The sequence below is a fragment of the Triticum aestivum genome, chromosome 4D (assembly GCF_018294505.1).
Source record: "Triticum aestivum cultivar Chinese Spring chromosome 4D, IWGSC CS RefSeq v2.1, whole genome shotgun sequence".
Lineage (NCBI taxonomy): Eukaryota > Viridiplantae > Streptophyta > Magnoliopsida > Poales > Poaceae > Triticum > Triticum aestivum.
This window is the reverse complement of record NC_057805.1, coordinates 26,579,213-26,605,863: the sequence shown is the minus strand read 5'-3', so window position 1 is coordinate 26,605,863 and position 26,651 is coordinate 26,579,213. Positions and strand designations below refer to the sequence as shown.

Sequence of the window (26,651 nt, the reverse complement as noted above, 5' to 3'; positions counted from 1 at the left end):
GCTCCCCTCTTTAGATCCGCTGCATACCCATCGGGGAACATCAACTACATTTTCACCCACAAGATAATTTCCCTCATAGCTGGCCTTCCAAGATTGAACCATGCCTTTGGCTTTGTCCAGTTCTGCTTTCCTTTCGGTTCTTTCATATTTTGTAATGGTCTATCACATAGCGCCTCTTGATCGACTCTAGCCTTAGTATTATCCTTTGACTTCCCCTCTATGCCAAACAATGTACCAAATAGGGCCTCGGCGATATTCTTTTCAGTGTGCATCATGTCGATGTTGTGTGGCCTCTTTGAAGTAAGCATGTCTTCTGAGTCCACGCGTGTTTCGAATTATACCCCTTGAAATACCATGGACGCTCTGGATCTGGCTTGACAGCGTTTAACTGATCGAAGGTCTCTTGGCCTGTCAACGAAGGTGGTGCAGAGTTTTTGACAACTCTACCTTTGATGAAGTTCTTGTTGTCTTTACTGAACTTATGGAGAGGATCCAGGAACTGTCTATGCAAGTCGAAGCAAGAAAACTTGTGACCCGCCTGCAGCCAACGAAACTCAAGAGCTGCCTTGCATGTGGGGCATGGGAACCTTCCATGCACACACCAGCCAACGAATAGCACATACGTCGGCAAGTCATGCATCGAGTACATGTACCAGACACGCATTATGAAGTTCTGTTTGCTAAAGGCGTCGTATGTCTTGAACCCATTATCCCAAGCTTCTTGCAATTCGTCCTTAAGCGGCTGCATGTACACATTCATATTCTTCCCCGGATAGTTCGGCCCTTGAATTATCAATGTCAGGAAAATGTTCTTTCTTTGCATAATCTGTCCGGGGGGAGATTGAGTGGAATGACAAATATGGGCCAACAACTATATTGGGTTGCCGTCAGACCAAACACACTGAACCCATCCGTGCTGATGGCGACTCGAGGATGCCTTGGATCTGCCACTTTCTCCGCATGTAATGCATCGAAGCGCTTCCACGCTTCACCATCCGATGTGTGTACCATCATCAGATTCCCATCTGCATCTAGTTCAGTTCTTTTGCCCGTTTTGTGCCATGTCATCTATCTAGCCGTCTCTTCGACCATGAAAAGACGTTGAAGTCTTGGTATGATTGGCATATACCGAAGAACATTAACATGGATTTTGGACTGCGTCTTCTCACCCATACCGTTGTCTACCACAACATACCTGGAAGACTTGCAAATGGGACAATAGTTCAAGTCCGCATACTCAAGCCTAAATAAGGCACATCCTTTCTCACAGGCATGTATCTTCTCATAGGGCATCTTAAGAGCAGGAGGATTTTGTCTGACCGGTACAGGTTTGCAGGCATTACATGGCCTTTGGGTAGAAAGCGTTCAAATATTGTCATCATCGCGTCGTAGCATTCTCTGCCCAAGTTGAATTGAGCCTTCAGAGCCATTATTTGTGAGATGGCATCCAGCTGCAAAGCTTAGTGTGCTCGTGGAGAGGACGTTTTGAAGACTCCAACATTTCATTGAAGGCCTTTGCAGATTCCTCCATCTCATCGTCCGAATCCTGAGCATCATCAAAGTTTTGCACCATGTCTTCCATCCCGGTACCATGCTCGTCGGTGCGACGGCGAACCACCTCAGCTCTGGCATGTTGGGCCGACTCACCATGAAATGTCCACACCGTATAACCGGGCGAAAAACCACTCTTCTGCAGGTGTTTGCCCATTTCATCCTCTGTCCTATTTTCCCAATTGTTGCACCGGACACAGGGGCACCAATTTTCCCCCTGACCATTTGCGAATGCGGCTTTCACAAACTCGTTGGTTTTTGTTAACCATTCATTGGTAATCTCTTTCTGACTAGTGTGACCGGTGTACATCCACGCACGATCACTCATCTTGCCTACCTACGCTCTAATAGGTAAAGATAGGCCCATCAACATGTATATTCATCAGTTAATCTAGTTTGTCAATTTTGAAACTTCAAACAGCCAAACTAACTCATGACAAAAAATTAGAGCGTAGAAAGAGAAACAAAAGACGAAATAGTACATAGTGAGAGGTTGTGCAACTAGGATGATTTTCTGTACCATCTTTTTTAATGAATTGGAGAGGATGATGACGAAGAACTCGAAATCCATTGGTGTATTGTTGTCATTTCCATACATTCTGCTACAGCGCAACAACCCTTCTTATGACCGCAAGACACCAATGGTGGTGAGAAGAAGGGTTGGTGTGCTGTAGCAGAATGTATGGAAACGACCGCAAGACACCAATGGCTTTCGGGTTCTTCACCATCATCCTCTCAAATTCGTTAAAAAAATGGTTACAGAATATCATTCTAGTTGCACAACCTCTCACTACGTATTGTTTCGTCTTTGATTTCTTTTTCTACGCTTTGATTTTTTGTCATGAGTCAGTTTGGGTGTTTCAAGTTTCAACACTTGGCTTTTAATCTAGTTTGTCAATTTTATTACGTCCATGCAACCTACACTCTAATAGGTAAGGATAGCTCCTAATCCCATCCGAGTATGTGTAGATTGAGTACGTTCGCCATGCTCTACCCCATTCCGAGACAAAATTTCGGCAGAACCTCCCCGCTGTTCTCCAAATACACGTCTCGACAAAAAGTCGAGAGAATGTGCATCCGGAGAACAATAGGGAGGCGATGCCGAAATTTTGTCTCGGAATGGGGTAGAGCATGGAGAACATACCCAATATACACATACTCGGGCTTTCCGTGGAAATCGTTGGACAATCCGAATGAGTTATGGTGATAAATATGCAACTGAATGCACATTTATCGATGCAACCCTTTCGTACGGGAGATGCATACTGGTTACGCGACTGTAGTTATCTAGCTAGTGTCATCGGCACAAAGGCCGGAACAGAGCAAATAATTAAGGGGGGAGGAGGGGATGTCATTTGTGCTCACCCACGATCGCAGGGGCAGAGCTCGTCGAACACCAGACGCTCGCAGCGACGAAAGAACTTCACATTTAAATCAAAAGATGAGTAACATAGCACTATTGTTTTTGCCATCAACCTAACTAAATATTTACAAAAGTATGCCACCGAAATATATGTCATTTAAGGTAAAAGTCAACCCTAGCTCGACCCCTCGGCGAACGGCGATCCTCGACCCAGTTCCGTTGGCGCCGACGCACCCCTAACCTCGACCCGGTTCCGTCGACGCCGACGCACCCCTAACCTCTTCTTCTTCCTCTTCCTCATCTTCTTCTTCTTCCTCTTCTTCTTCTTCTTCTTCTTCTTCCTCTTCCTCCTCCTCTTCTTCTCCTTCCTCTTCTTCTCCTTCCTCTTCTTCTTCTTCCTCTTCTTCCTCCTAAACTAAACCTAAACTAAACTAAATCTGAACCTAAACCTAAAAAATAGAAAAAACCTAACTAAACTAAGCCTAAACTAAGCTAAATCTAAACTAAAACTAAACTAAATCTAAAAAATAGAAAAAAGGAGAGCTCACCTTCGGGGGGCAGCCGGTGGAGGAGGTGGCCGATGGAGGAAGGGGCCGGGGCGGTCTGGGGCAGGGCGGCGGTGGCGATCGACGGGGCGACGGTGTGGTGCGGCGGCGGGGGCAACGGGGCGGCGATGGCGACGGGGCCGCAGGGCCCCGGGGCGGCAGGGTGGTGCGGCGGCGGGGTGGTGGGCGGCGGTGGTGCGGGCGCGGGGGCGGTCGGCGGCTGTGCGGGCGCGGGCGCGGGGGCGGGCGGCGATGTGGTCTCGATCTGATCGGGTCGGGCGGAGGGAGAGAGAGAAGAGAGAGGCGTGGGGGTAACGATTGTTTGGTAGATAATTCTTTGCCGTCTGCTAGCGGACGACAAAGAATAGTTGTCGTCTGCTAGCAAACGACAAAGAGGTGGCGAGGGGCGGGCCGTTACTGCACTGTCCTCCACTGGACCCACCCACCTCTTTGTCGTCCGCTAGTTGACGACAAAGAAATGGCTGATGGCAAAGAGTACATTTGCCATCAGCTAGTTCTTTACCGTCTATTTTTTTCTAAGCAGATGGCAAAGACCTTCTTTGTCGTCTGCTAGCAGACGACAAAGAACTGGCTGATGGCAAATTCCTTGATTCCGGTAGTGTAGTGTTGATTACATCTCGTAGTTGATGCTAGTTAGTTTATTTGGTGGAAGATTATATGTTCAGATCCTTAATCATATTCAATACACCTCTCATCTTGAACATGAATATGATTTATGAGTAGTTATTTTCGTTCTTGAGGACATGGGAGAAGTCTTGTTATAAGTAATCATGTGAAGTTGGTATTCGTTCGATATTTTGATGATATGTATGTTGTTTTTCCTTTAGTGGTGTCATGTGAACGTCGACTACATGACACTTCACCAGGCTTGGGCCTAAGCGAAGGCATTGGAGAGTAATAAGTAGATGATGGGTTGCGAGAGTGACAGAAGCTTAAACCCTAGTTTATGCGGTATTCCGTTAGGGGTTTATTTGGATCCATATGTTTCATGCTATGGTTAGATTTATCTTAATTCTTCTTCCGTAGTTGCGGATGCTTGCGAGAGGGGGTAATCATAGGAGGGAGGCTTGTCCAAGTAAGAACAACACCCTAGCACCGGTCCAGCCACATATCAAATTATCAAAGTAGCGAATGCAAATCAACTAAACATGATGAACCTGACTAGACGATGATACGTCTCCAATGTATCTATAATTTTTTATTGTTCCATGTTGTTATATTATAATTCTTGGATGTTTTATACTCATTTTATATCATTTTTTGGTACTAACCTATTGACATTGTGCCAAGTGCCAGTTGTTGTTTTCTGCATGTTTTTTACATCGCAGGAAATCAATACCAAACGGAGTCCAAACGCAGCAAAACTTTTTGTGGATTTTTTTTTGGACCAGAAGACATCCCGTGGGCTGGAGAAGCACCTGGGGGTGCTCCAAGGGGAGCACAACCCACTAGGACGCGCCTGGGGGCCCAGACGCGCCCAGGTGGGTTGTGCCCACCTCGGGTGCCCCCTGAACCGCCTCTTTGCTCTATAAATACCCCAATATTCCATAAACCCTAGGGGAGTCGACGAAAATCAATTCCAGTCGCCGCAGAGTCCAGAACCACTAGATCCAATCTAGACACCATCACAGAGGAGTTCATCATGCCCATTGGTGCCTCTCCGATGATGCGTGAGTAGTTCTTTGTAGACCTACGGGTCCGTAGTTAGTAGCTAGATGGCTTCCTCTCTCTCTTTTGATTCTCAATACAATGGTCTCTTGGAGATCCATATGATGTAACTCTTTTTGCGGTGTGTTTGTTGGGATCCGATGAACTTTGAGTTTATGATCAGATCTATCTTTTTATCCATGAAAGTTATTTGAGTCTTCTTGGATCTCTTATATGCATGATTGCTTATAGCCTCGTATTTCTTCTCCGATAGGGTTTTGTTTGGCCAACTTAATCTATTTATCTTGAAATGGGAAGAGGTGCTTTGTGATGGGTTCGATCTTACGGTGCTTGATCCCTGTGACAGAAGGAGAACCGACACGTATGTATCGTTGCCATTAAGGATAACAAGATGGGGTCTATTTCTACATAAATAAATCTTGTCTACATGATGTCATCGTTCTTATTGCATTACTCCGTTTCTCCATGAACTTAATACACTAGATGCATGCTGGATAGCGGTCGATATGTGGAGTAATAGTAGTAGATGCAGGCAGGAGTCGGTCTACTAATATTGGACGTGATGCCTATATAATGATCATTGCCTGGATATCGTCATGATTATTTGAAGTTCTACCAATTGCCCAACAGTAATTCGTTCACCCACCGTTTGCTATTTTTCTCGAGAGAAGCCACTAGTGAAACCTACGGCCCCCGGGTCTCTTCTTTATTATATTTGCCTTTGCGATCTATTTTTATTTGCTTTTATTTTCAGATCTATTAAAAAATACAAAATTACCTAGCTGCACTTTATTTTATTGGCGTTCAATCTATCAAATTATTACAACTTTCTCCCGTCCACTTGCCAATTTCTGGCACCGTTGCCCGAAAGGGATTGACAACCCCTTTAACAAGTCGGGTTGCGAGTATTTGTTATTTGTGTGCAGGTGTTGTTCACGTAGTGTTGCGTGGTTCTCCTACCGGTTCGATAACCTTGGTCTCATCACTGAGGGAAATACCTACCGTTGCTGTGCTGCATCATCCCTTCCTCTTTGGGGAAATACCGACATAGTTCAAGCAAACATCAGATGACAATTCCCATGTGTCCTCGAGAACACTTTGCTTGCTATAAGAGAACATTTCGGCTTATCCTTTGCTATAAAAAGGATTGGTCCACCTTGCTGCACCTTTGTTACTGTTGCTACTTGTTACGAATTACCTTACTACCAAGCTATCTGTTACCGCTACTTTCAGTATTTGTAGAGAATACCTTCTTGAAAACCGCTTATCATGTCCTTCCGCTCCTCGTTGGGTTCGACACTCTTACTTATTGAAAGGACTATGATTGATTTCCTATACTTGTGGGTCATCATCGCCGAACATCGAAAGAAAAAAAACGAGGGTCGCTTAAAGAGAAACGAGGAGCATGGATCCAAGAGGGGTAGGAAGTCATAATAGTCACTTGCTTCCCTTCTAGTATTCGGGCATCTCGAGCTTGGTGTTCACCTTCAGAACTTGTGTTGGCAATGTTGAACTATTTTCTATCTTCGACATGTTGAACTATTTGCTATGCTAGACATGTTGAACTATTTGCTATGTTGGATATGTTGAAACTATTTGCTATGTTTGTTGGATATGTTGAAACTATGCGATGCTCTCTATTACTATGTTGGATCTGAAACTATATTGTTGTAATCTATATCCTGTTTTTTAAAAGCATAGAAAGATAATCTATATCTTGTTTCTAAAAACATAGAATGATTGCTCTGTTTTTAATCTATATCTATTGTACCCTACCGCTAAGGTGCCTCGCGATAGGGTTACACACCCTACCGCCAAAAAATTCCTTCGATACAACGGTACGTTTGCCATAGTTTTCAGGGAGATTTACATTTCCCCCCCTAACTTTGTCCCGACCTCATCTTTACCCCTAAATAAAAACAGTGCTCAACTTTGCCCCCTCTTCCGTTAGGTGCGCTTATAGAAATGCCCTCATCTTTACCCCTAAATAAAAACAGTGCTCAACTTTGCCCCCTCTTCCGTTAGGTGCGCTTATAGAAATGCCCTTCTAACGGTCGGAAGGGCATTTCTATAAGCGCACCTAACGGAAGAGGGGGCAAAGTTGAGCACTGTTTTTATTTAGGGGTAAAGATGAGGTCGGGACAAAGTTAGGGGGGAAAATGGAATTGGCCCTTTTCAGCCCTCTCCAGGCCCAGAAAAACTTTCTCCGAGCAACAGAAGGGTTTGAGGGTTTAGGGGAGGTAAACCCCTACCGCCTTAGACCTTGGTGGTAGGGTATAACTGCTTACCGCTTATGCCTCTCGCGGTAGGGTATTAATCCACGTCATCGTGACTGACGGCCCCGTCTCCTTTGATGTCACCCCTACCGCCAGAGCCCCCGGCGGTAGGCAGTTATACTCGACCGCCATGGTCTACGACGGTAGGAAAAGGGTCATATACTACATTTTTTCTTCGAAATGTGGATCAAATCATGCTTAAGTATAAGGAAAGGGTGAAATCGATGATTTCAGCCGCCGAGACGGACCCGCCGATGTTTAGAGGGTCGGACTTGCTAAGTTCGGTTGTAGAGGCTCTTGGGGACAGAAGGAGAGTAGAGATGGCGCGGCTAACTTTAATCCCTCAAGTACTACTCCCAAAACCAGCTTGCAAAAACGTATTATATTATTTTTCTCGAATACGCATGAAGTGCATGTTACATTATGGGATGGAGTAGTACCTTTTAGTTACACTGATGTTTAAGGATAGATTAGTACCAAAGCAGCCTCCGCGTGAGTGTGTCAGTGAGGTGAACATGATAGTAGCATCTCGCAAGAACAAGGCAGAAAATCACGTCAGGGGTTTTCGACTGTGAGGTCAACTATACTAGTATAGAATACTGATGCGGTCAACCATATCTCTGTCCTCATCGTAACGGGTCCTTGCCGACGCGGTCACCGGACACGCCGTCGCTGATCGCAGACGTCCGTGCGTGCAGCGACGACGATCAGGAGCGGGGCACTACTAATTTACTGACGCGGTCAAACAGTAACGGCTCCTCCTCCTCCTCGTCTCTGGCTCTTGAATGCTGCTCTCCTCTGGCTTCCACGAGCTTCCACCTGACCGGCCACGCGCGCATGCGACGCGAGTTGTCGCCGCCGAAACGGGCGAGGCTGGGGTGGTGCCGGGCCGCTGGGAAACGCCGGCCCCACGCGTTCCTTTCCTATTATCTCCGGCGCCGCCTGCGTTATTTTCTCCCAGCTGTGCCGCGCATACGATACAAACGGCGAGCCGTAATTACGGCCAGATGTGTCGCGGCCAGGCCCGGTCCAGACGGTCGCCAGCCAGCCAAAAGTTGTTCCTTTCCCTGTGCCGTCACCGTCAAAAAAGGCAATTCCAGCCAGCAAAAAAAACCCGAAAAAGATAAAACTGAAAAGAGCGTTACAAATACCTTTTGTTGGCTAGCAAGGAGCACTCCCGAACGAAAAGCCTGCGGCACGCCAGCCAGCAGCGCCTTTGGTGCGTGGGCCGGCCGTCACAGATCAAGTCCATCAGGCCGTCCATCGCAGCCGCACGCACGCACGGCCGCACGGGGCAGAGCCCGCAGAACATCCCGCCCCAAACCGCGCATGCATTGATTGCCCGGACGCGGCACCGCGGCCAGCCAGCGTGCGTACGTAGTACACCCCACCGCAGACCCTGACTACCCGGGCCCACACCCACCGCCTCCACTCTACTCCACTGCTACGAGAGCCGTCTCGGATACCCTCTCCGCCCGCCTCCCCAGACAGAGGGGGAAGCAGAAGCCCTGTGACGCTGCGCGCGGGCCCCGCGTCCAGCTCCCCTCCAGCACAGCCCCGCCTTTTGGTGCGAGTTTCAAGGGCTTCCCATCCTAGCCCCGCGGCCGGGCCCACCCGCCAGCGACGTGACGAATCCAAGACGGGGCCCGCTCGCCGTGTGGACCGGGCTGGAGCGGACGCGTGGGGGAGGGGCAGGGCCGTAATTCCGCAGGCCCGCGAACCCTAAATCGGCGCGGGTGGGCCCCGCGCATGTGCCCTCTCTCCGCCCATGTGCCCGGCGCTCCCTCTCTCTCTCTCCTCAGTTAAATCTTCGTCTGCATCCCGAGACTTACTCCCCTTTCTCTCTCTCTCTCTCTCTTCCCCCCTTCCGCATCTCTCACCTCTCCGCCACCGCAATGCAGTCCCCCACCGTATCCACCGCGCGGCGGCGGCGGCCCGGCCTCGCCGCGGGATCCCTCCTGGCCCTGGCCGTGCTCCTGGCGGCCGTCGGCGCGGCGGCGGCGGCGGGGGGCCCGGCCTCGCCGCAGGACGCGGCGGCGATGCGGGCGGTCGCCAAGGCGCTGGCGGTCGACGGGTGGGTCGACTCCGCCGACCCCTGCTCGTGGGCCGGGGTGACCTGCGACTCCGGTGGCCGCGTCACCGGCGTCCAGGTCAAGGACAAAGGCCTGACGGGGACGCTGGCGCCCGAGGTCCGCAACCTCACCGCGCTCATGCGCCTCGAGCTCTTCAACAACAGCCTCACCGGCCCGCTCCCCTCGCTGGCCGGCCTCGACTCGCTCGAGTACCTCAACCTCCACGACAACGGCTTCACCTTCATCCCGGAGGATTTCTTCAAGGGGCTGACCGCGCTCAAGGAGGTCTACCTCGACCACAACCCTTTCAAGCCGTGGCCGTTCCCGACCAGCCTCGGGGACTGCCAATCGATCACCAACTTCTCCGCCAACAGCGTCAACATGACCGGGACGCTCCCGGACTTCTTCGGCTCGATGCCGTCCCTCCAGGAGCTCAATCTGGCAGGGAACTCACTGTCCGGGCCAGTGCCGCCGTCCCTGGCCGATGCGCCGCTTGAGGTGCTCTGGCTCAACCAGAAAATAGAGACCACCGGCTTCAGCGGGTCGATTAGCTTCGTCGCCAAGATGACCAAGGCCACGAAGCTGTGGCTGCACTCCAACGACTTCACCGGCCCCTTGCCGGACTTCTCGAAGCTTACCAGCCTTTCTGATTTGGGTCTCCGTGACAACCAGCTCACCGGTCGAGTGCCAGACAGTCTTGTCAACCTGAAGTCTCTGAAGACGGTGAGCCTGGGGAACAATTTGCTGCAGGGACCGAGTCCCAACTTTGCTCCCTCTGTTGAAGTTGACAGGACGGGTAAAAATCAATTCTGCTTGCCGCCTGGACAGCCGTGTGATCCCCGTGTAGACCTGCTGCTGGAGGTAGAGGCTGGGTTCATGTACCCAGCCAAGCTCGCAGCTGGTTGGGCGGGGAACGACCCATGCAGCTATCAGCCGGGCGTTGTATGTGATAGTGGTAAGAACATCACGTCGCTGAATTTTGCCAAAATGGGGCTTAACGGGAGCATCTCACCATCTATCGGCAAGATTGCCACACTTGAGACGCTACTTCTTTCAGACAACAACATTACTGGCACGGTGCCGAAGGAGCTCGCTGAGTTGCCAGCACTGAAAAAGGTCAATCTGTCAAATAACAATCTATATGGGAAGCTTCCTGAATTTCGCAAGAATGTGTTGGTGATACTTGATGGCAACCCAAACTTCGGCAAGCCTGCTCCTGCGCCTGGACCAGGTGGTAACAGCAATGACACTAAGCCTGGGGATGGAAGTGGTGGAAGCAACAAGGCTTCCTCTTCTACCGGCGTCATTGTTGGGTCAGTGGTTGGAGCTGTTGCTGTACTAGGCCTTATTGCTGCATTAGGGTTCTATTGCTACAAGAGAAAGCAGAAGCCTTCCGGAAGGGTGCAGAGTCCACATGCTATGGTCATCCATCCCCGGCACTCAGGGTCAGATCCTGACATGGTAAAGATCACAGTTGCTGGTGGAAATGCCAATGGTGGTGCGGCCACAAGCGAGCCATATAGCCAAGCAAGCAGTGCCCCCCGTGATATCCATGTCGTTGAGGCTGGGAATATGGTCATTTCAATTCAAGTACTGCGTAATGTGACCAACAACTTCAGTCAGGAGAACATCCTTGGTCGTGGTGGGTTTGGTACTGTCTACAAGGGTGAGCTCCATGATGGTACAAAAATTGCTGTGAAGCGAATGGAGTCTGGTGTTATGGGCAACAAGGGGTTAAATGAGTTCAAATCAGAGATTTCTGTGCTGACCAAGGTCCGTCATAGGAACCTTGTATCGCTGCTTGGATACTGTCTTGATGGTAATGAGAGGATTCTTGTATATGAGTACATGCCACAGGGTCCAGTGAGCCAACACCTGTTTGAGTGGAAAGAACACAATTTGCAGCCGTTGGAATGGAAGAGGCGACTCAGCATTGCGCTCGATGTTGCAAGAGGTGTTGAGTACCTGCACAGCCTTGCTCAGCAAACCTTCATCCACAGAGACTTGAAACCATCAAATATACTTCTTGGTGATGACATGAAGGCCAAGGTGGCAGACTTTGGATTGGTGCGGCTTGCGCCAGCTGATGGGAAGTGTGTATCAGTAGAGACAAGGCTTGCTGGAACTTTTGGATATCTTGCCCCCGAGTATGCAGGTGAGCATCCTGTATATTTTGTGCTTCAGTTTTCTGATTCTCTTCTATACAGTTCAATTGACAAGCACAATATATTTAAACTACGTCATATCCAAAATAGTATCCGAATAAATTTGATATTTGTAGTGATTTTTGAACTGCCATTTAGTTCTGATGATTTACTATTTAAACTGGTATTGATCAGTTTAGTTCTATAGGATTTATTTAGGTGCTTCATAAATTCGAATATTCAAATAGGTAGAAAATGTGTGTGTATCTGATATATGATAACTGTTGAAAATGTGCTACCAAAACATGTGTAGTATTGGACAATCAATCCAATGATCAACTCTGATGAGCTTATGTCCTTAGTTGGTCCATTTGACCAGAAGTTAGCATCCTATTTTATTTTTCTCTCAAAATGTCTAAATGTATGTTGAGTTAACTGCTTTGCTTACTGGAAGTACAAATATTAGTATGTCACGGAGTAGCTGTGTACACTTTTTATTAACAAACATGTTCATGAGAAGATTTCTTTGGCAAAGCTGAGCTAATTTTGTGCCTTCAAAATGAAGAACTTCCAATAGCCCCAGACCGTGAATGTATCTTCAATTTTTTTACCTTCAGCTGCTGCAGCAACTTCCTGTCAGGAACTACACTCATTTATTTAAATATAATGCTGCATCATCTTTTTTACTGCATTGCCCCAGTTAGTGATCTGAGTCAAGCTGCATATTTTTAAAGCGTTTGTTCATCAGTTTCATTTCTGCCACTTGCAATACCTGTATCATAACTAAAACCTAACATCTTTTGCGCAGTTACTGGACGTGTGACCACAAAAGCTGATGTCTTCAGCTTTGGTGTCATTTTGATGGAGCTGGTCACGGGACGCAGGGCGCTTGATGACACACAACCTGAGGATAGCATGCACCTGGTTACATGGTTCCGGAGAATGCAGCTCAACAATGATACGTTCCAGAAGGCGATCGACACAACCATCGACCTTGATGAGGAGACCTTAGCCAGCGTTAGCACGGTCGCACAGCTCGCTGGTCACTGCTGTGCTAGGGAGCCACATCAGAGGCCCGACATGGGTCATGCCGTCAACGTGCTCTCCACCCTTTCAGAAGTGTGGAAACCTGCAGACCCAGATTCAGACGACAGTTACGGCATTGACCTGGACATGACGCTGCCTCAGGCGTTGAAGAAATGGCAGGCCTTTGAGGACAGCAGCCATTTCGACGGCGCGACCTCTTCGTTCCTCGCGAGCCTGGATAACACCCAGACCAGCATCCCGACGCGGCCTCCAGGGTTTGCTGATTCCTTCACCTCCGCCGACGGAAGATAAACCGCGCTCGAAAGCCAGAAGCAAGATGATCATTCTGTTCATTCATTCCTTTAGCCTCTTCACCCCCCTCCCTCCCTGCCTTTTAAATGTTGGTGGATTTGGCTTTGTGCTGCCATGCCATGTTAGCTGTCCTTCGATCATGTATTATGATGTGGTCTTTACTCGAGAATTCCCTGGAAGTCCGGGACTAACTGCTCGGTGCTGCTGCTATTATTGTTAGCTTTGAACCTAAGTAGAAGATTGTTAGGGTTGTTGGCTTGTACTCAACATTGATCTGCTCCATGATTAAATTGATCCCTGTTATCCTCAACAGCTCCACTGGTCCGGTGGTGTGGTCGTTGTTATACAATCCTTTTTTCTTCCTGGGACTATCATGACTCATGAGGTAGCTTTTGAGGAGGCCTACCTCCATTAATTATTCGGCTTGGTTCAGCCGTCTCACCTGCCCGTGATCACGGAGCGGATAGACGCTACACCCTGTCTAATGTGTGGTGCCAGGTTGGAACCTGGAAATACTCCAGCATAAAAGTGGCAGCTAGTAGTGTGCTACCTTCGTCCTGGTTTATTGATTGCCTTTGTATTTTGTGTCAAATTTTGACTTTAGATTTAACTAACGAATGTTAATGCATGTCACAAAAAAATATTATTGAAAACTATGTTTGAATACAAATCCAATGATAGAATATTTGATGACATGCATCAACATTTTGCTAGTTAAATCTATGATCAAAATTGGGCACAAAATACGAAGGGACCAATAAACCGGGACGGAAGTAGTACCTCTTTGAAGCCGTTGCGGCCGGCCGCTGATTCGGCAGTGAGCATCGCACTCTTTTCAGCTGGTCGCCAGCTAATCCGGCATTATTAGAGAAAATAATCAAAGTTGGTCGTGCGATGGCCTTGGATTTGGGATCAGCGAGGAGGACAGGTCATGGAGAGTCAATCAAATCCCCCATGTTACTGCTGACCTGCGACAGGAGTCCGGACAGCGACGCGCCGCTAGATTAGCGCCTACCACAACTAAGATAAGAACAAGAGGCCGAGAGAGATGCTGGATGAATGATCAAACGACGTGACTCGAGTCTGATATAAAATGCTTATGCTTATTCTAATAATGCGTTCCAGTTATGCTGACGGCGACCCGAGTGCATGGGCATGGCCATGTCCCGTCGGATTCGCACGCCAAAATTAAACGAAAACCTGTACGTACACATATTTTCTGGTGGTGGTGGGTGGTGCAGGCAGTTGCGAAAGGCATCTTGTTTCTTCTCGCTGTCCACACCACCCTTGCGATTCCAAAGCCCATGTCCGCCTCAGCGCCTCGCAGTCTCCAGGGTGGCGGGCAGCGGCGGCCGGTGGTCGCCGGGCGCGTAGTTTGGAGGCATCTTCACGCCGGCTCCGTCAATCGCCATTACTGGTTCGAGGGGAAAATGAATTTTTGTGATGTCGCGCGGCCGGGCTAGCAGCTCCACGTACGTACGTGCCCCACCTGGCACGCCTGTGACTGACCGACCGGTGGCCGGGTCGCTGGCTGGACAGCTTGTCGCGTGGGAAAAGCGAGCGGGCTTCCGGCCCGGGACCGCGCGCCATGTTTTTTTGCTGCCATGGTTGTTATTGTTAACCTTGGGTTGGGTGCTACGGGAAAGGTCATTCTCCTGTTCGTTGGTTGTTCGTTTGCTGTTCACATGTACTGCTATGCGTCTACCCTGTTTCCATCCGGTTTTCCGTTAATTAACTCAGTACTCTTTTCTGTTCAATTAATCGATAAGACAAATATTTTAAATTCATTCAAAAAATTACTATGCAGCTACGGTGCATTCCCCCTCTAGAAAAGCATGCGCTCTTGAGCAGTTCCATAATCAAAAGCACACCAGGACAAACAAACAAACAAACAAGGCCCTCCTCGTTGGCACGTGACTGATGCTGGGGCAGCAGTTGAGAGCCAATCAGCTGGGGCTCTGCATCGGATTAGAATTGAGGATCTCACACGTCGTCCGGAAGGAGAAAGGCAGCGGGCCGAAGGCACAGCACAAAAGCGGATGGATGGCGACGCTCGTGCGCTGTTCCGGACGTAGTAGTATGGAGTATGGACGGACGGGCAGGGACAAAGAACAGCTCACTCGCCAGTCAGTCACCGGGGAGGTGCGGGCGGGTGAAGCAAGCCACCTGTGTTGCTCTTGCTTGTGGGGGCGAGGGACCGAGCGACCGGTGCCAATTTCGTGCTGTCGGGCCTGCTGCCTCTGCGCGTCTCGCTCGTTGCGCCGTCCCGTCTCCCCTCCCGTGCGTGTGGACCGGGGAAAGGAGAAGAGCCCGCAAAAGGGGCCAGGCACACACCGCGTCGCCTTTGTCCTCGCAAAAGTGGCCAACTTCTTTTTTTTTTGCTCCGCTGGCCTCGTATTAGGCCTAACTCCACCATGCGACCCCAAACCGACGTCCGTTTTGGCCGGATTCTATCCGTTTGGGTAGGGTAATGGGCCCGTGTCCGGGCCTGTCCTGTGATGCGGTGGCCGTGCGCCCAACGCGCGGACGCATCCCGGCCGCATCCTGTCCACGTACTTTTTTCTTTGCAAGCCCTTAAACTTTTTTTCATCATTCATTCTTGGTACATGGGAATACATCACCAAATTTTGACTAGAAAAGCAAGACCAAAGAAAACAAGAACCACAAGAATACATTTTAGAAGATATCCAACTTCCATAACTGCTCCTGTAAGTTGGATTAGTGTCTTCTCGATGCATTCATTGTTGATCTGCGGAGGAGCCGCCTCCATCTTGCGTGTTTCTTTCTTCTTCGAGTCTAAAGAAGTAGAGGTTGCTTCCTCGCATCTAGTCTCGTGTCTAGCCTCTAATCTAGCAACAAATGCACTTGTCTCATCTACAGCCTCTATGCTAGCTAAAAGTGCACGAACGTCTACTAAATTGCCCTTTATCAATATATCGATGTACTCTTCTTCCCAATACCAAAACTTGCATCCATTCTACAAAACAAAATTTAAAGTTAGCACAACTAGTCAAATCTAGAGCACAAACCGAAGCTAAAAAGAGCACATACCTCATCGTTTAAGCACTTGATGAACACCCATCCGGGATGTTCCGGCATTGTAGACATGCGGCACACGACCTTCTTTGGGCAGTGGTTGCACTTAATGAGCGGCAACGGTGCGCTGGCGAGCTTTTGGGCTAGCACCGAGCCCGGCCGACCGCCATTCGTGTATCTGCCGGCGGACCACCGACGGTGTAGATCCGAACGGCTAGAGGAGGAGCCACTGCCTGCATGTGGCCTTGCGGCCCTGCCAGTCCATGGCGCGGCGCGGCCTCCCACAGCCGGGCGAGCTCAAGACCGACCGGATCCCCCCCAAATCCGGCCGGCGGGTGCGCAAATCAAGTGCCCGTGGTTGGGTAGCTCGGGGGCGCCGAGGGAAAGGGGCTGGGCAAGCGCGCGTCCGAGCTGCACAGCTACAATGGCAGCGACGGCGGCGGTGGCGAGGGAAGAGTGGGGAAGAGTGGAGAAGAATGAAGGGCGTGCGGCCGGAGGGAGGGAGGGGGCGGATAGAAAAAGACGCCATTGTGCCACCGACGGGCGGGCCAGGGGAGGACACGTGCAGACGGCGCACGCGTCCGCGTGCTGTCTGTTTCACCCCATAGCGGCGCAAACTTGAGCCGAGGATGGATCGAAAGCGGACAGAAAACGGACAAAAGTCCGTTTACGCCTCCGCGTTGGGCCGTCAGGTTCGTCCGTTTTATCTCAAACGGACACGCGCGGACAGGACGGATCGCGCGGTGGAGTTGGCGTTACGGCTCGCCATTTGTATGCGCGGCACAGCTGGGAGAAAATAACGCAGGCGGCTATGCGCAGCGGCGCCGGAGATAATAGGAAAGGAACGCGTGGGGCCGGCGTGGCCCGGCGAATTCACCGGCGGCCGTTTCGGCGGCGACAACTCGCGTCGCATGCGCGCGTGGCCGGTCAAGTGGAAACTCGTGGAAGCCAGAAGAGAGCAGCATTCAAGAGCCAGAAACTCGTGGGAGGAGCCGTTACCGTTTGACCGCGTCAGTAAATTACTAGTGCCCCGCTCCCGATCGTCGTCGCTGCACGCACGGACGTCTGCGATCGGCGACAGCAGTGACCGGTGCCTGCTGCGTCGGCAAGGATCCGTTACGATGAGAACAAGATAACGGTTGACCGCATCAAAAAAATAAAAATTTGTTGACCTCACAGTCGAAAACACGTGACATGATTTTCTGCCTTGTGTTTTGCGAGATACTACAATGTTCACCTCGCTGACACACTCACGCGGAAGCTGCTTTGGTACTAAACTATCCTTAAACGTTATTGTAATGAAAAGGTACTTCTCCATCCGGCAATGTAATGTGTTTTTGCAAGCTGGTTTTGGGAGTAGTACTTGAGGGATTAGAGTTGGCCGCATCATCTCTTCTCTCTATCTGTTCCCAAGAACCTCTAGAACCGAAATTAGCAAGTCGGGCCCTTTAAACATCCGCGGGTGCGTCTCGGCGGCCGAAATCCCTGTTTTGATCATTTTCTTATACTTAAGCACGATCTGATCCACGTTTCGAAAAAATAAATCGTATTTGACCCTTTTCCTATCGTCGTAGACCTTGGCGGTAGGGTATAACTGCCTACCGCCGGGGGCTCTGGCGGTAGGGGTGACGGCAAAGGAGACGAGGCCGTCAGTCGCAATGACGTGGATTAGTACCCTCCCGTCAGAGGCATCGCGGTAGGAAGTTATCCCCTACCGCCAAGGTCTACGGCGGTAGGGGCTTAACCCCCTGAAACCCTCAAACCCTTATGTTGCTCGCATAAAGTTTTTCTGGGCCCTGGAAAGGGTTGAAAACTATGGCAAACATACCATTGCATCAAAGAATTTTTTGGCGTAGGGTGTGTAACCCTACCGCCAGCCAACTTGGCGGTAGGGTACTTTTCCCTTTAAAAGCAGAGCAATCATTCTATGTTTTTAAAACAAGATATAGATTATCGTTCTATGCTTTTTAAAGCAGGATATAGATAACAACAATATAGTTTCATATCCAACATAGTAATCGAGAGCATCACATAGTTTCAACATATCCAACAAACATAAAAAATAGTTTCAACATATCCAACATAGAAATAGTTCAACTCGTCGAAGACAAGAAATAGTTCAACATTGCCAACACAAGTTCTGAAGGTGAACACCAAGCTCGAGATGCCCAAATACTAGAAGGGAAGCAAGTGACTATTATGACTTCCTACCCCTCTTGGATCCATGCTCCTCGTTTCTCTTTAAGCGACCCTCCTTTTTTTCTTTCGATGTTCGCCGATGATGACCCACAAGTATAGAGGATCAATGGTAGTCCTTTCGATAAGTAAGAGTGTTGAACCCAACGAGGAGCAGAAGAAAATGATAATCGGTTTTCAGAAAGGTATTCTCTGCAAGTATTGAAAGTAGTGGTAACAGATAATTTAGTAGCAAGGTAATTCGTAACAAGTAACAAGTAGCAATATAAACAAAGGTGCAGCAAGGTGGCCCAATCATTTTCATAGCAAAGGATAAGACGGAATATTCTCTTATAGCAAGCAATGCGTTCTCGAGGACACATAGGAATTGTCATCTAGTCACGTTTATCATGTTTAGTTGATTCGCGTTCGCTATTTAGATAATTTGATATTGGGGTGGACCGATGCTAGGGTGCTATTCTTACTTGAACAATCCTCTCTCTTATGACTACCCCCTCTCGCAAGCATCTGAAACTACCAAAGAAGAAAGATAAATCTAACCATAGCACGAAACATATGAATCCAAATCAGCCCCTTACGGAATAACAAATACACTAGGGTTTAAGCTTCTGTCACTCTAGCAACCCATCATCTACATATTACTATCCAATGCCCTCTCTTAGGCTCAAGCATTGTGAGGTTTCATGTAGTCGACGTTCACATGACACCACTAAAGGAAGAACAACATACATATCATCAAAACATCAAATGAATATCAACTTCATATGATTACTTATAACAAGACTTCTCCCATGTCCTCAAGAACGAAAGTAACTACTCACAAATCATATTCATGTTCAAGATTAGAGGTGTATTGAATATGCTTAAGGACCTGAACATATAATCTTCCACAAAATAAACCAACAAGTGTCAACTACGAGATGTAATCAACACTACTAACAACCCACAAGTACCAATCTGACGTTTTGGGACAAAGATTGGATACAAGAGATGAATTAGGGTTTGAGATGAGATGGTGACGGTGAAGATGTTGATGAAGATTGGTCCTCCCATGATGAGAGGATCGTTGATGATGTTGATGGTTTCGATTTCCCCTCCCGGAGGGAAGTTTCCCCGGCGGAGTCGCTCCGCCGGAGAGCTGCTACTTGTAAAATGCATTGGGATTTTTCCCAAAGAGGAGGGGACATGCAGTACAGTAGAGATAAGTACTTTCCCTCATTGAGAACCAAGGTTTATCAAACCAATAGGAGAACCAAGCAACGTGTGCGGCGCCCCTCTCCTCAGTTTCGTCCCTCGGTCATATTTTCGTAGTGCTTAGGTGAAGCCCTGCGGAGATAGCTGTTGGAAATATGCCCTAGAGGCAATAATAAAATGGTTATTATTATATTTCCTTGTTCATGGTAATTGTCTATTGTTCATGCTATAATTATATTAACCGAAAACCATAATACATGTGTGAATACATAGATCACAACATGTCCCTAGTGAGCCTCTAGTTGACTAGCTATTTGATCAATAGATTGTTATGGTTTCCTGACCATGGACATTGGATGTCGTTGATAACGGGATCACATCATTAGGAGAATGATGTGATGGACAAGACCCAATCCTAAGCATAGCACAAGATCGTGTAGTTCGTTCGCTACATCTTTTCTAATGTCAAGTATCATTTCCTTAGACCATGAGATTGTGCAACTCCCGGATACCGTAGGAATGCTTTGGGTGTATCAAACGTCACAACGTAACTGGGTGACTATAAAGGTGCACTACAGGTATCTCCGAAAGTGTCTGTTGAGTTGGCACGAATCGAGACTGGGATTTGTCACTCTGTATGACGGAGAGGTATCTTTGGGCCCACTCGGTAACACATCATCATAATGAGCTCAATGTGACTAAGGTGTTAGCCACATGATCATGTGTTACGGAACGAGTAAAGAGACTTGCTGGTAACGAGACTGAACAAGGTATAGAGATACCGACGATCAAATCTCGGGCAAGTAACATACCGATGGACAAAAGGAATTGCATACGGGATTGATTGAATCCCCGACATCGTGGTTCATCTGATGAGATCATCGTGGAACATGTGGGAACCAATATGGGTATCCAGATCCCGCTATTGGTTATTGTCTGGAGAGGTGTCCCGGTCATGTCTGCATGGCGCCTAGGGTTGAAAACCCTAGGGGGTGGGGGCGCCTCCCACCTGACTTGGGGGGCAAGTTCCCCCCTGGCCGCCGCCCCCCCTCTAGATGGGATCTAGAGGGGCCGGCCCCTCTTCCCTTCACCCTATAAATAGAAGGGGGGTGGGAGGGCAGCAGCACCCCTTCCCTGGCGCAGCCCTCCCCCTCTCCAGCACCTCCTCCTCCTCCGTAGTGCTTGGCGAAGCCCTACAGGAGAACCGCAAGCTCCATCACCACACCGTCGTGCTGCCGGATCTCTCCCTCAACTTCTCCTCTCCCCTTGCTGGATCAAGGAGGAGACGTCCCCGGGCTGTACGTGTCTTGAACGCGGAGGCGCCGTCCGTTTGGTGCTAGATCGGATCTTCCGCGATTTGAATTGCCGCTAGTACGACTCCATCATCCGCGTTCCTTGTAACGCTTCCGCTTAGAGATCTTCAAGGGTATGAAGATGCACTCCCTCTCTCTCGTTGCTACCATCTCCTAGATTGATCTTGGTGACACGTAGGAATTTTTTTGATTTACTACTACGTTCCCCAACAGTGGCATCATGAGCTAGGTCTATGCGTAGATTCTATGCACGAGTAGAACACAAGTAGTTGTGGGCGATGATTTGTTCAACTTTCTTACTGTTACTAGTCTTATCTTGATTCGGCGGCATTGTGGGATGAAGCAGCCCGGACCGACCTTACACGTACGCTTACATGAGGCAGGTTCCACCAACTGACATGCACTTGTTGCATATGGTGGCTAGCGGGTGTCTGTCTCTCCCACTTTAGTCGGGTCGGATTCGATGAAGAGGGTCCTTATGAAGGGTAAATAGCAATTGGCATATCACCGTTGTGGCTTTTGTGTAGGTAAGAAACATTCTTGCTAGAAACCCATAGCAGCCACGTAAAACATGCAAACAACAATTAGAGGACGTCTAACTTGTTTTTGCAGGGAATGCTATGTGATGTGATATGGCCAAAAGGATGTGATGAATTATATATGTGATGTATGAGTTTGATCATGTTCTTGTAATAGGAATCACGACTTGCATGTCGATGAGTATGACAACCGGCAGGAGCCATAGGAGTTGTCTTAATTTATTTTATGACATGCGAGTTAACATAAACGCCATGTAATTACTTTAGTTTATTGCTAACCGTTAGCCATAGTAGTAGAAGTAATAGTTGGCGAGACAACTTCATGAAGACACGATGATGGAGATCATGGTGTCATGCCGGTGACGATGGTGATCATGTCGCGCCTCGAAGATGGAGATCAAAGGCGCAAGATGATATTGGCCATGTCATGTCACTTTATGAATTGCATGTGTTGTTTATCATGTTTGCATCTTATTTGCTTAGAACGACGGTAGCATAAATAAGATGATCCCTCACCAAAAATTTCAAGAAATGTGTCCCCCCTAACTGTGCACCGTTGCGAAGGTTCGTTGTTTCGAAGCACCACGTGATGATCGGGTGTGATAGATTCTAACATTCGCATACAGAGGGTGTAAGCCAGATTTATACATGCGAAACACTTAGGTTGACTTGACAGCCTAGCATGTACAGACATGACCTCGGAACACGAGAGACCGAAAGGTCGAACATGAGTCGTATAGTAGATGCGATCAACATGGAGATGTTCACCATTGATGACTAGTCCATCTCACGTGATGATCGGACATGGCCTAGTCGATTTGGATCATGAATCACTTAGATGACCATAGGGATGTTTATCTGAGTGGGAGTTCATTAAATAATTTGATTAGATGAACTTAATTATCATGAACTTAGTCTAAAATTGTCTTTACAATCTATATTGTAGATCCAATGGCCCACGTTAATGTTGCCCTCAACTTCAACGCGTTCCTAGAGAAAACCAAGCTGAAAGACGATGGTAGCAACTACACGGACTGGGTCCGTAACTTGAGGATTATCCTCATAGCTGCCAAGAAAGCATATGTCCTTGAAGCACCGCTAGGTGACGCACCCGTTTTCCCAGCAACTCAAGACGTTATGAACGCCTGCCAGTCGCGTAGTGATGATTAATCCCTGGTTCAGTGCGGCATGCTTTACAGCTTAGAATCAGGGCTCGAAAAGCGTTTTGAGCAACACGGAGCACATGAGATGTTCCAAGAGCTGAAAATGGTTTTCCGAGCTCATGCCCGGGTCGAGAGATATGAAGTCTCTGACAAATTCTACAGTTGTAAGATGGAGGAGAATAGTTCTGTCAGCGAGCATATACTCAAAATGTCTGGGTTGCACAACCCTTGTCTCAGCTGGGAGTTAATCTTCCAGATGACTCGGTCATTGACAGAATCCTCCAGTCGCTTCCACCTAGCTACAAGAGCTTTGTGATGAACTTCAGTATGCAAGGGATGGAAAAGACCATTCCTGAATTATATTCGGTGCTGAAATCAGCGGAGGTGGAGATCAAAAAGGAACATCAAGTGTTGATGGTGAATAAGACCACTAGTTTCAAGAAAGGCAAGGGTAAGAAGAACTTCAAGAAGGACGGCAAGGGAGTTGCCACGCCCGGTAAATCAGTTGCCGGGAAGAAGCCAAAGCATGGAACCAAGCCTGAGACCAAGTGCTTTTATTGCAAGGGAAACAGTCACTGGAAGCGGAACTGTCACAAGTACTTAGCAGAAAAGAAGGCCGGCAACGTATAAGATATATATGATATACATGTTACTGATGTGTACCTTACCAGCGCTCGTAGTAGCTCCTGGGTATTTGATATTGGTGCGGTTGCTCACATTTGTAACTCAAAACAGGAGCTGCGGAATAAGCGGAAACTGGCGAAGGACGAGGTGACGATGCACATCGGGAATGGTTCCAAGGTCGATGTGATCGGCGTCGGCACGCTACCTCTACATCTACCTTCGGGATTAGTTTTAAACCTCAATAATTGTTATTTAGTACCAACTTTGAGCATGAACATTGTACCAGGATCTCGTTTAATGCGAGATGGCTACTCATTTAAATCCGAGAATAATGGTTGTTCTATTTATATGAGAGATATGTTTTATGGTCATGCCCCGCTGGTCAATGGTTTATTTTTTTATTGAATCTCGAATGTGATGTTACACATATTCATAGTGTGAATGCCAAGAAATATAAGGTTGATAATGATAGTCCCACATACTTGTGGCACTGCCGCCTTGGTCACATTGGTGTTAAGCGCATGAAGAAACTCCATACAGATGGACTTTTGGAGTCTCTTGATTATGAATCATTTGACACGTGCGAACCATGCCTCCTAGGCAAGATGACCAAGACTTCGTTCTCCGGAACAATGGAGCGAGCAACCAACTTGTTGGAAATAATACATACTGATGTATGCGGTCTAATGAGCGTTGCGGCTCGCGGTGGCTATCGTTATGTTATCACCCTCATTGATGACTTAAGTAGATATGGGTATGTCTACTTAATGAAACACAAGTCTGAGACCTTTGAAAAGTTCAAGGAATTTCAGAACAAGGTAGAGAATCAACGTGATAGGAAAATAAAATTCTTGCGATCAAATCGTGGGGGAGAATATTTAAGTCACGAGTTTGGCACGCACTTAAGGAAATGTGGAATTGTTTCACAACTCACGCCGCCTGGAACACCTTAGCGTAATGGTGTGTCCGAACATTGTAATCGCACTCTGTTAGACATGGTGCGATCTAGGATGTCTCTTACCGATCTACCGCTATCTTTTTGGGGCCATGCTTTAGAGGCTGCCACATTCACTTTAAATAGGGCACCGTCAGGCTGCCGCATTCACTTTAAATAGGGCACCGTCTAAATCCGTTGAGACGACACCGTATGAATTATGGTTTGGAAAGAAACCAAAGATGTCATTTCTAAAAGTTTGGGGATGCAATGCTTATGTCAAGAAACTTCAACCTGAAAAGCTCAAACCCAAATCGGAAAAATGTGTCTTCATAGGATACCCTAAGGAAACTATTGGGTATACCTTCTACCTCAGATTCGAAGGCAAGATCTTTGTTGCCAAGAATGGATCCTTTCTAGAGAAAGAGTTTCTCTCGAAAGAAATGAGTGGGAGGAAAGTAGAACTTGATGAGTTGAACCCTCTCGAACCAGAGAGTAGCACAACACAGGAAAATGTTTCTATGGTGCCTGCACCGACTAGAGAGGAAGTTAATGATGATGATCATGATCAAGTTACTACTGAACTTCGTAGGTCCACAAGGACACGTTCCGCACAAGAGTGGTACGGCAACCCTGTCATGGAAATCATGTTGTTAGACAACGGTGAACCTTCGAACTATGAAGAAGCGATGGCGGGCCCAGACTCCAACAAATGGCTTGAAGCCATGAAATCCGAGATAGGATCCATGACACAATTTCACATATATGATGGCTAACTAAACAGGATAGCAGGACACAATTTCACATTATGATGGCTAACTAAAAAAGATGGAAAGACATAGTTCAAAATATGATGACTATGTAAACATGATGACATGATATAACTATATAATGTGTTTATTAAATAGGTTGGCATGCCATAATTCACATACATGCCGCCTATGTAAACATGATAGCATGATATAATTCACGGATAGAATGACATAATTCAAAATATGATGACTGTAAACACTAAACAGGATGGGATGATGTAACTATATGATGTCTTTATTAAATGGGTTGCCATGCCATAATTCAGATAGATGCTATGTAGGTAAACATGATGGCATGATATAATTCAAATATATGATTTATATAGTAAGCAAGTAAGCAGATGGCAAACCATATATGATGTAAAAACTAAGCAATGCAAGACAACATGCATGACATGGGTAATATAACCCTGCCAAGTTTGAGCATAGACCTCAGGGGGGGGGGGAATAGGACTGGTCATCAGTCTCTGAATCCTCCTCTGAGGAGCTCTCTGTAACCAGCAAGATGTCTGCTTCAGCAGGTAGCATTGTCTGCTCTGAATACCTTGTTTTCACTCCAGATACTTCCATCACCGCTTCAAATGGCTGATGCACAGGAAGAGTAGTTGAATATACAAATGTTGTCGACAAATGGAACACGTAATACAAAAAAAATGATAGCATGATATAATTGGCATACATGATGATTGGCTAAACAACATGGCATTGCATAATTCACATATATAATGCCTTTGCAACAAGATAGCATTGCATAATTCACATATATAATGTCTTGCAACAAGATGGCAATGCATAATTCACATATATGGTAATTAGACACTAAACATGTGGCATTCACACAAAGCATGTCTAAACTAATCAAATGGCATAGCAATGCAAGACACCATACGCACAATATGAGCACATAACCCTGCCAGGTTAGAGCATACACCTCGGGGGGAAATAGGACTGGTCATCTGTCTCTGAATCCTCCTCTGAGGAGCTATCCGTAACCAGCGAGATATGCGCTTCGTCAGATAGCATAGTTTGCTCTAAAGACCTTGTTTCCACTCCAGAATTTTCCATCACCGTGTCAAATGGCTGATGCACACGAAGAGTAGTTGAATGTACTAACATTGTTGACAAATGTAATACGTAATGAAAAAAAAGGATGGCCTGATATAATTCACATATAAGATGACTGGCTAAGCAGGATGGCATTGCAAAATTCACATATATGATGCCTGGCTAAACAAGATGGCGTTGCATAATTCACAAAAACGATGAATAAACTAAACAGATGGCATTCACACAAAGCATGTCTAAACTAAGCAGATGACATATTTGATGTAGAAAGTAAGCAATACAAGGCACCATATGCATGATATAACCAACATCAGCATGCCAAGTTAGAGCGAAGACCTCAGGGGGTAAATAGGAATGGTCTTCTCCTTCTGAATCCCCCTCAGAACAGATATCTTCCTCTCGATTACAATCCGAAATGGGTGGAGGGGGCCCGCCTTTGCGCCTATCATGGAGCAACGTCTACATGAAATTTTATTGCCACGCAAGGCTCGTCTCTTTTGCTCTACATGTTCAGTTCCATTGTGTACAATAACTGACATGCATAGGAATAAAACATAGTGAGATTATGTAAGGAGTGCATGCAGAAATCCAGAGTGATGGTAGCAACTTGTGGATAGACCCAAAACCAATGATAGCAGGCAGATAATGGCTTCAGTTAAAAAATATAGATAATGTCTTCTTTACTGTTTGTTTCCCACCCAACATGAAACTCATAGTAGACACCATAGTTTGACCAAATAATAGATAGATACTATTGATTGCGGACCCGATATGTACCCCACAACCATTTAAAAACT

At 47.5% G+C, this 26,651-nt stretch overlaps 1 protein-coding gene across 1 annotated transcript; it reads left to right on the top strand.

Moving 5' to 3' along the window:
* The first annotated feature begins 9,265 nt into the window (after positions 1-9,265).
* LOC123095902 (receptor protein kinase TMK1) lies at positions 9,266-13,288 on the top strand. The gene is made up of 2 exons (XM_044517472.1): positions 9,266-11,651; positions 12,449-13,288. Exons 1-2 carry the CDS (start codon positions 9,320-9,322, stop codon positions 12,976-12,978), a joined length of 2,862 nt encoding a protein of 953 aa, XP_044373407.1. The 5' UTR covers positions 9,266-9,319; the 3' UTR covers positions 12,979-13,288.
* Positions 13,289-26,651: the final 13,363 nt, after the last annotated feature.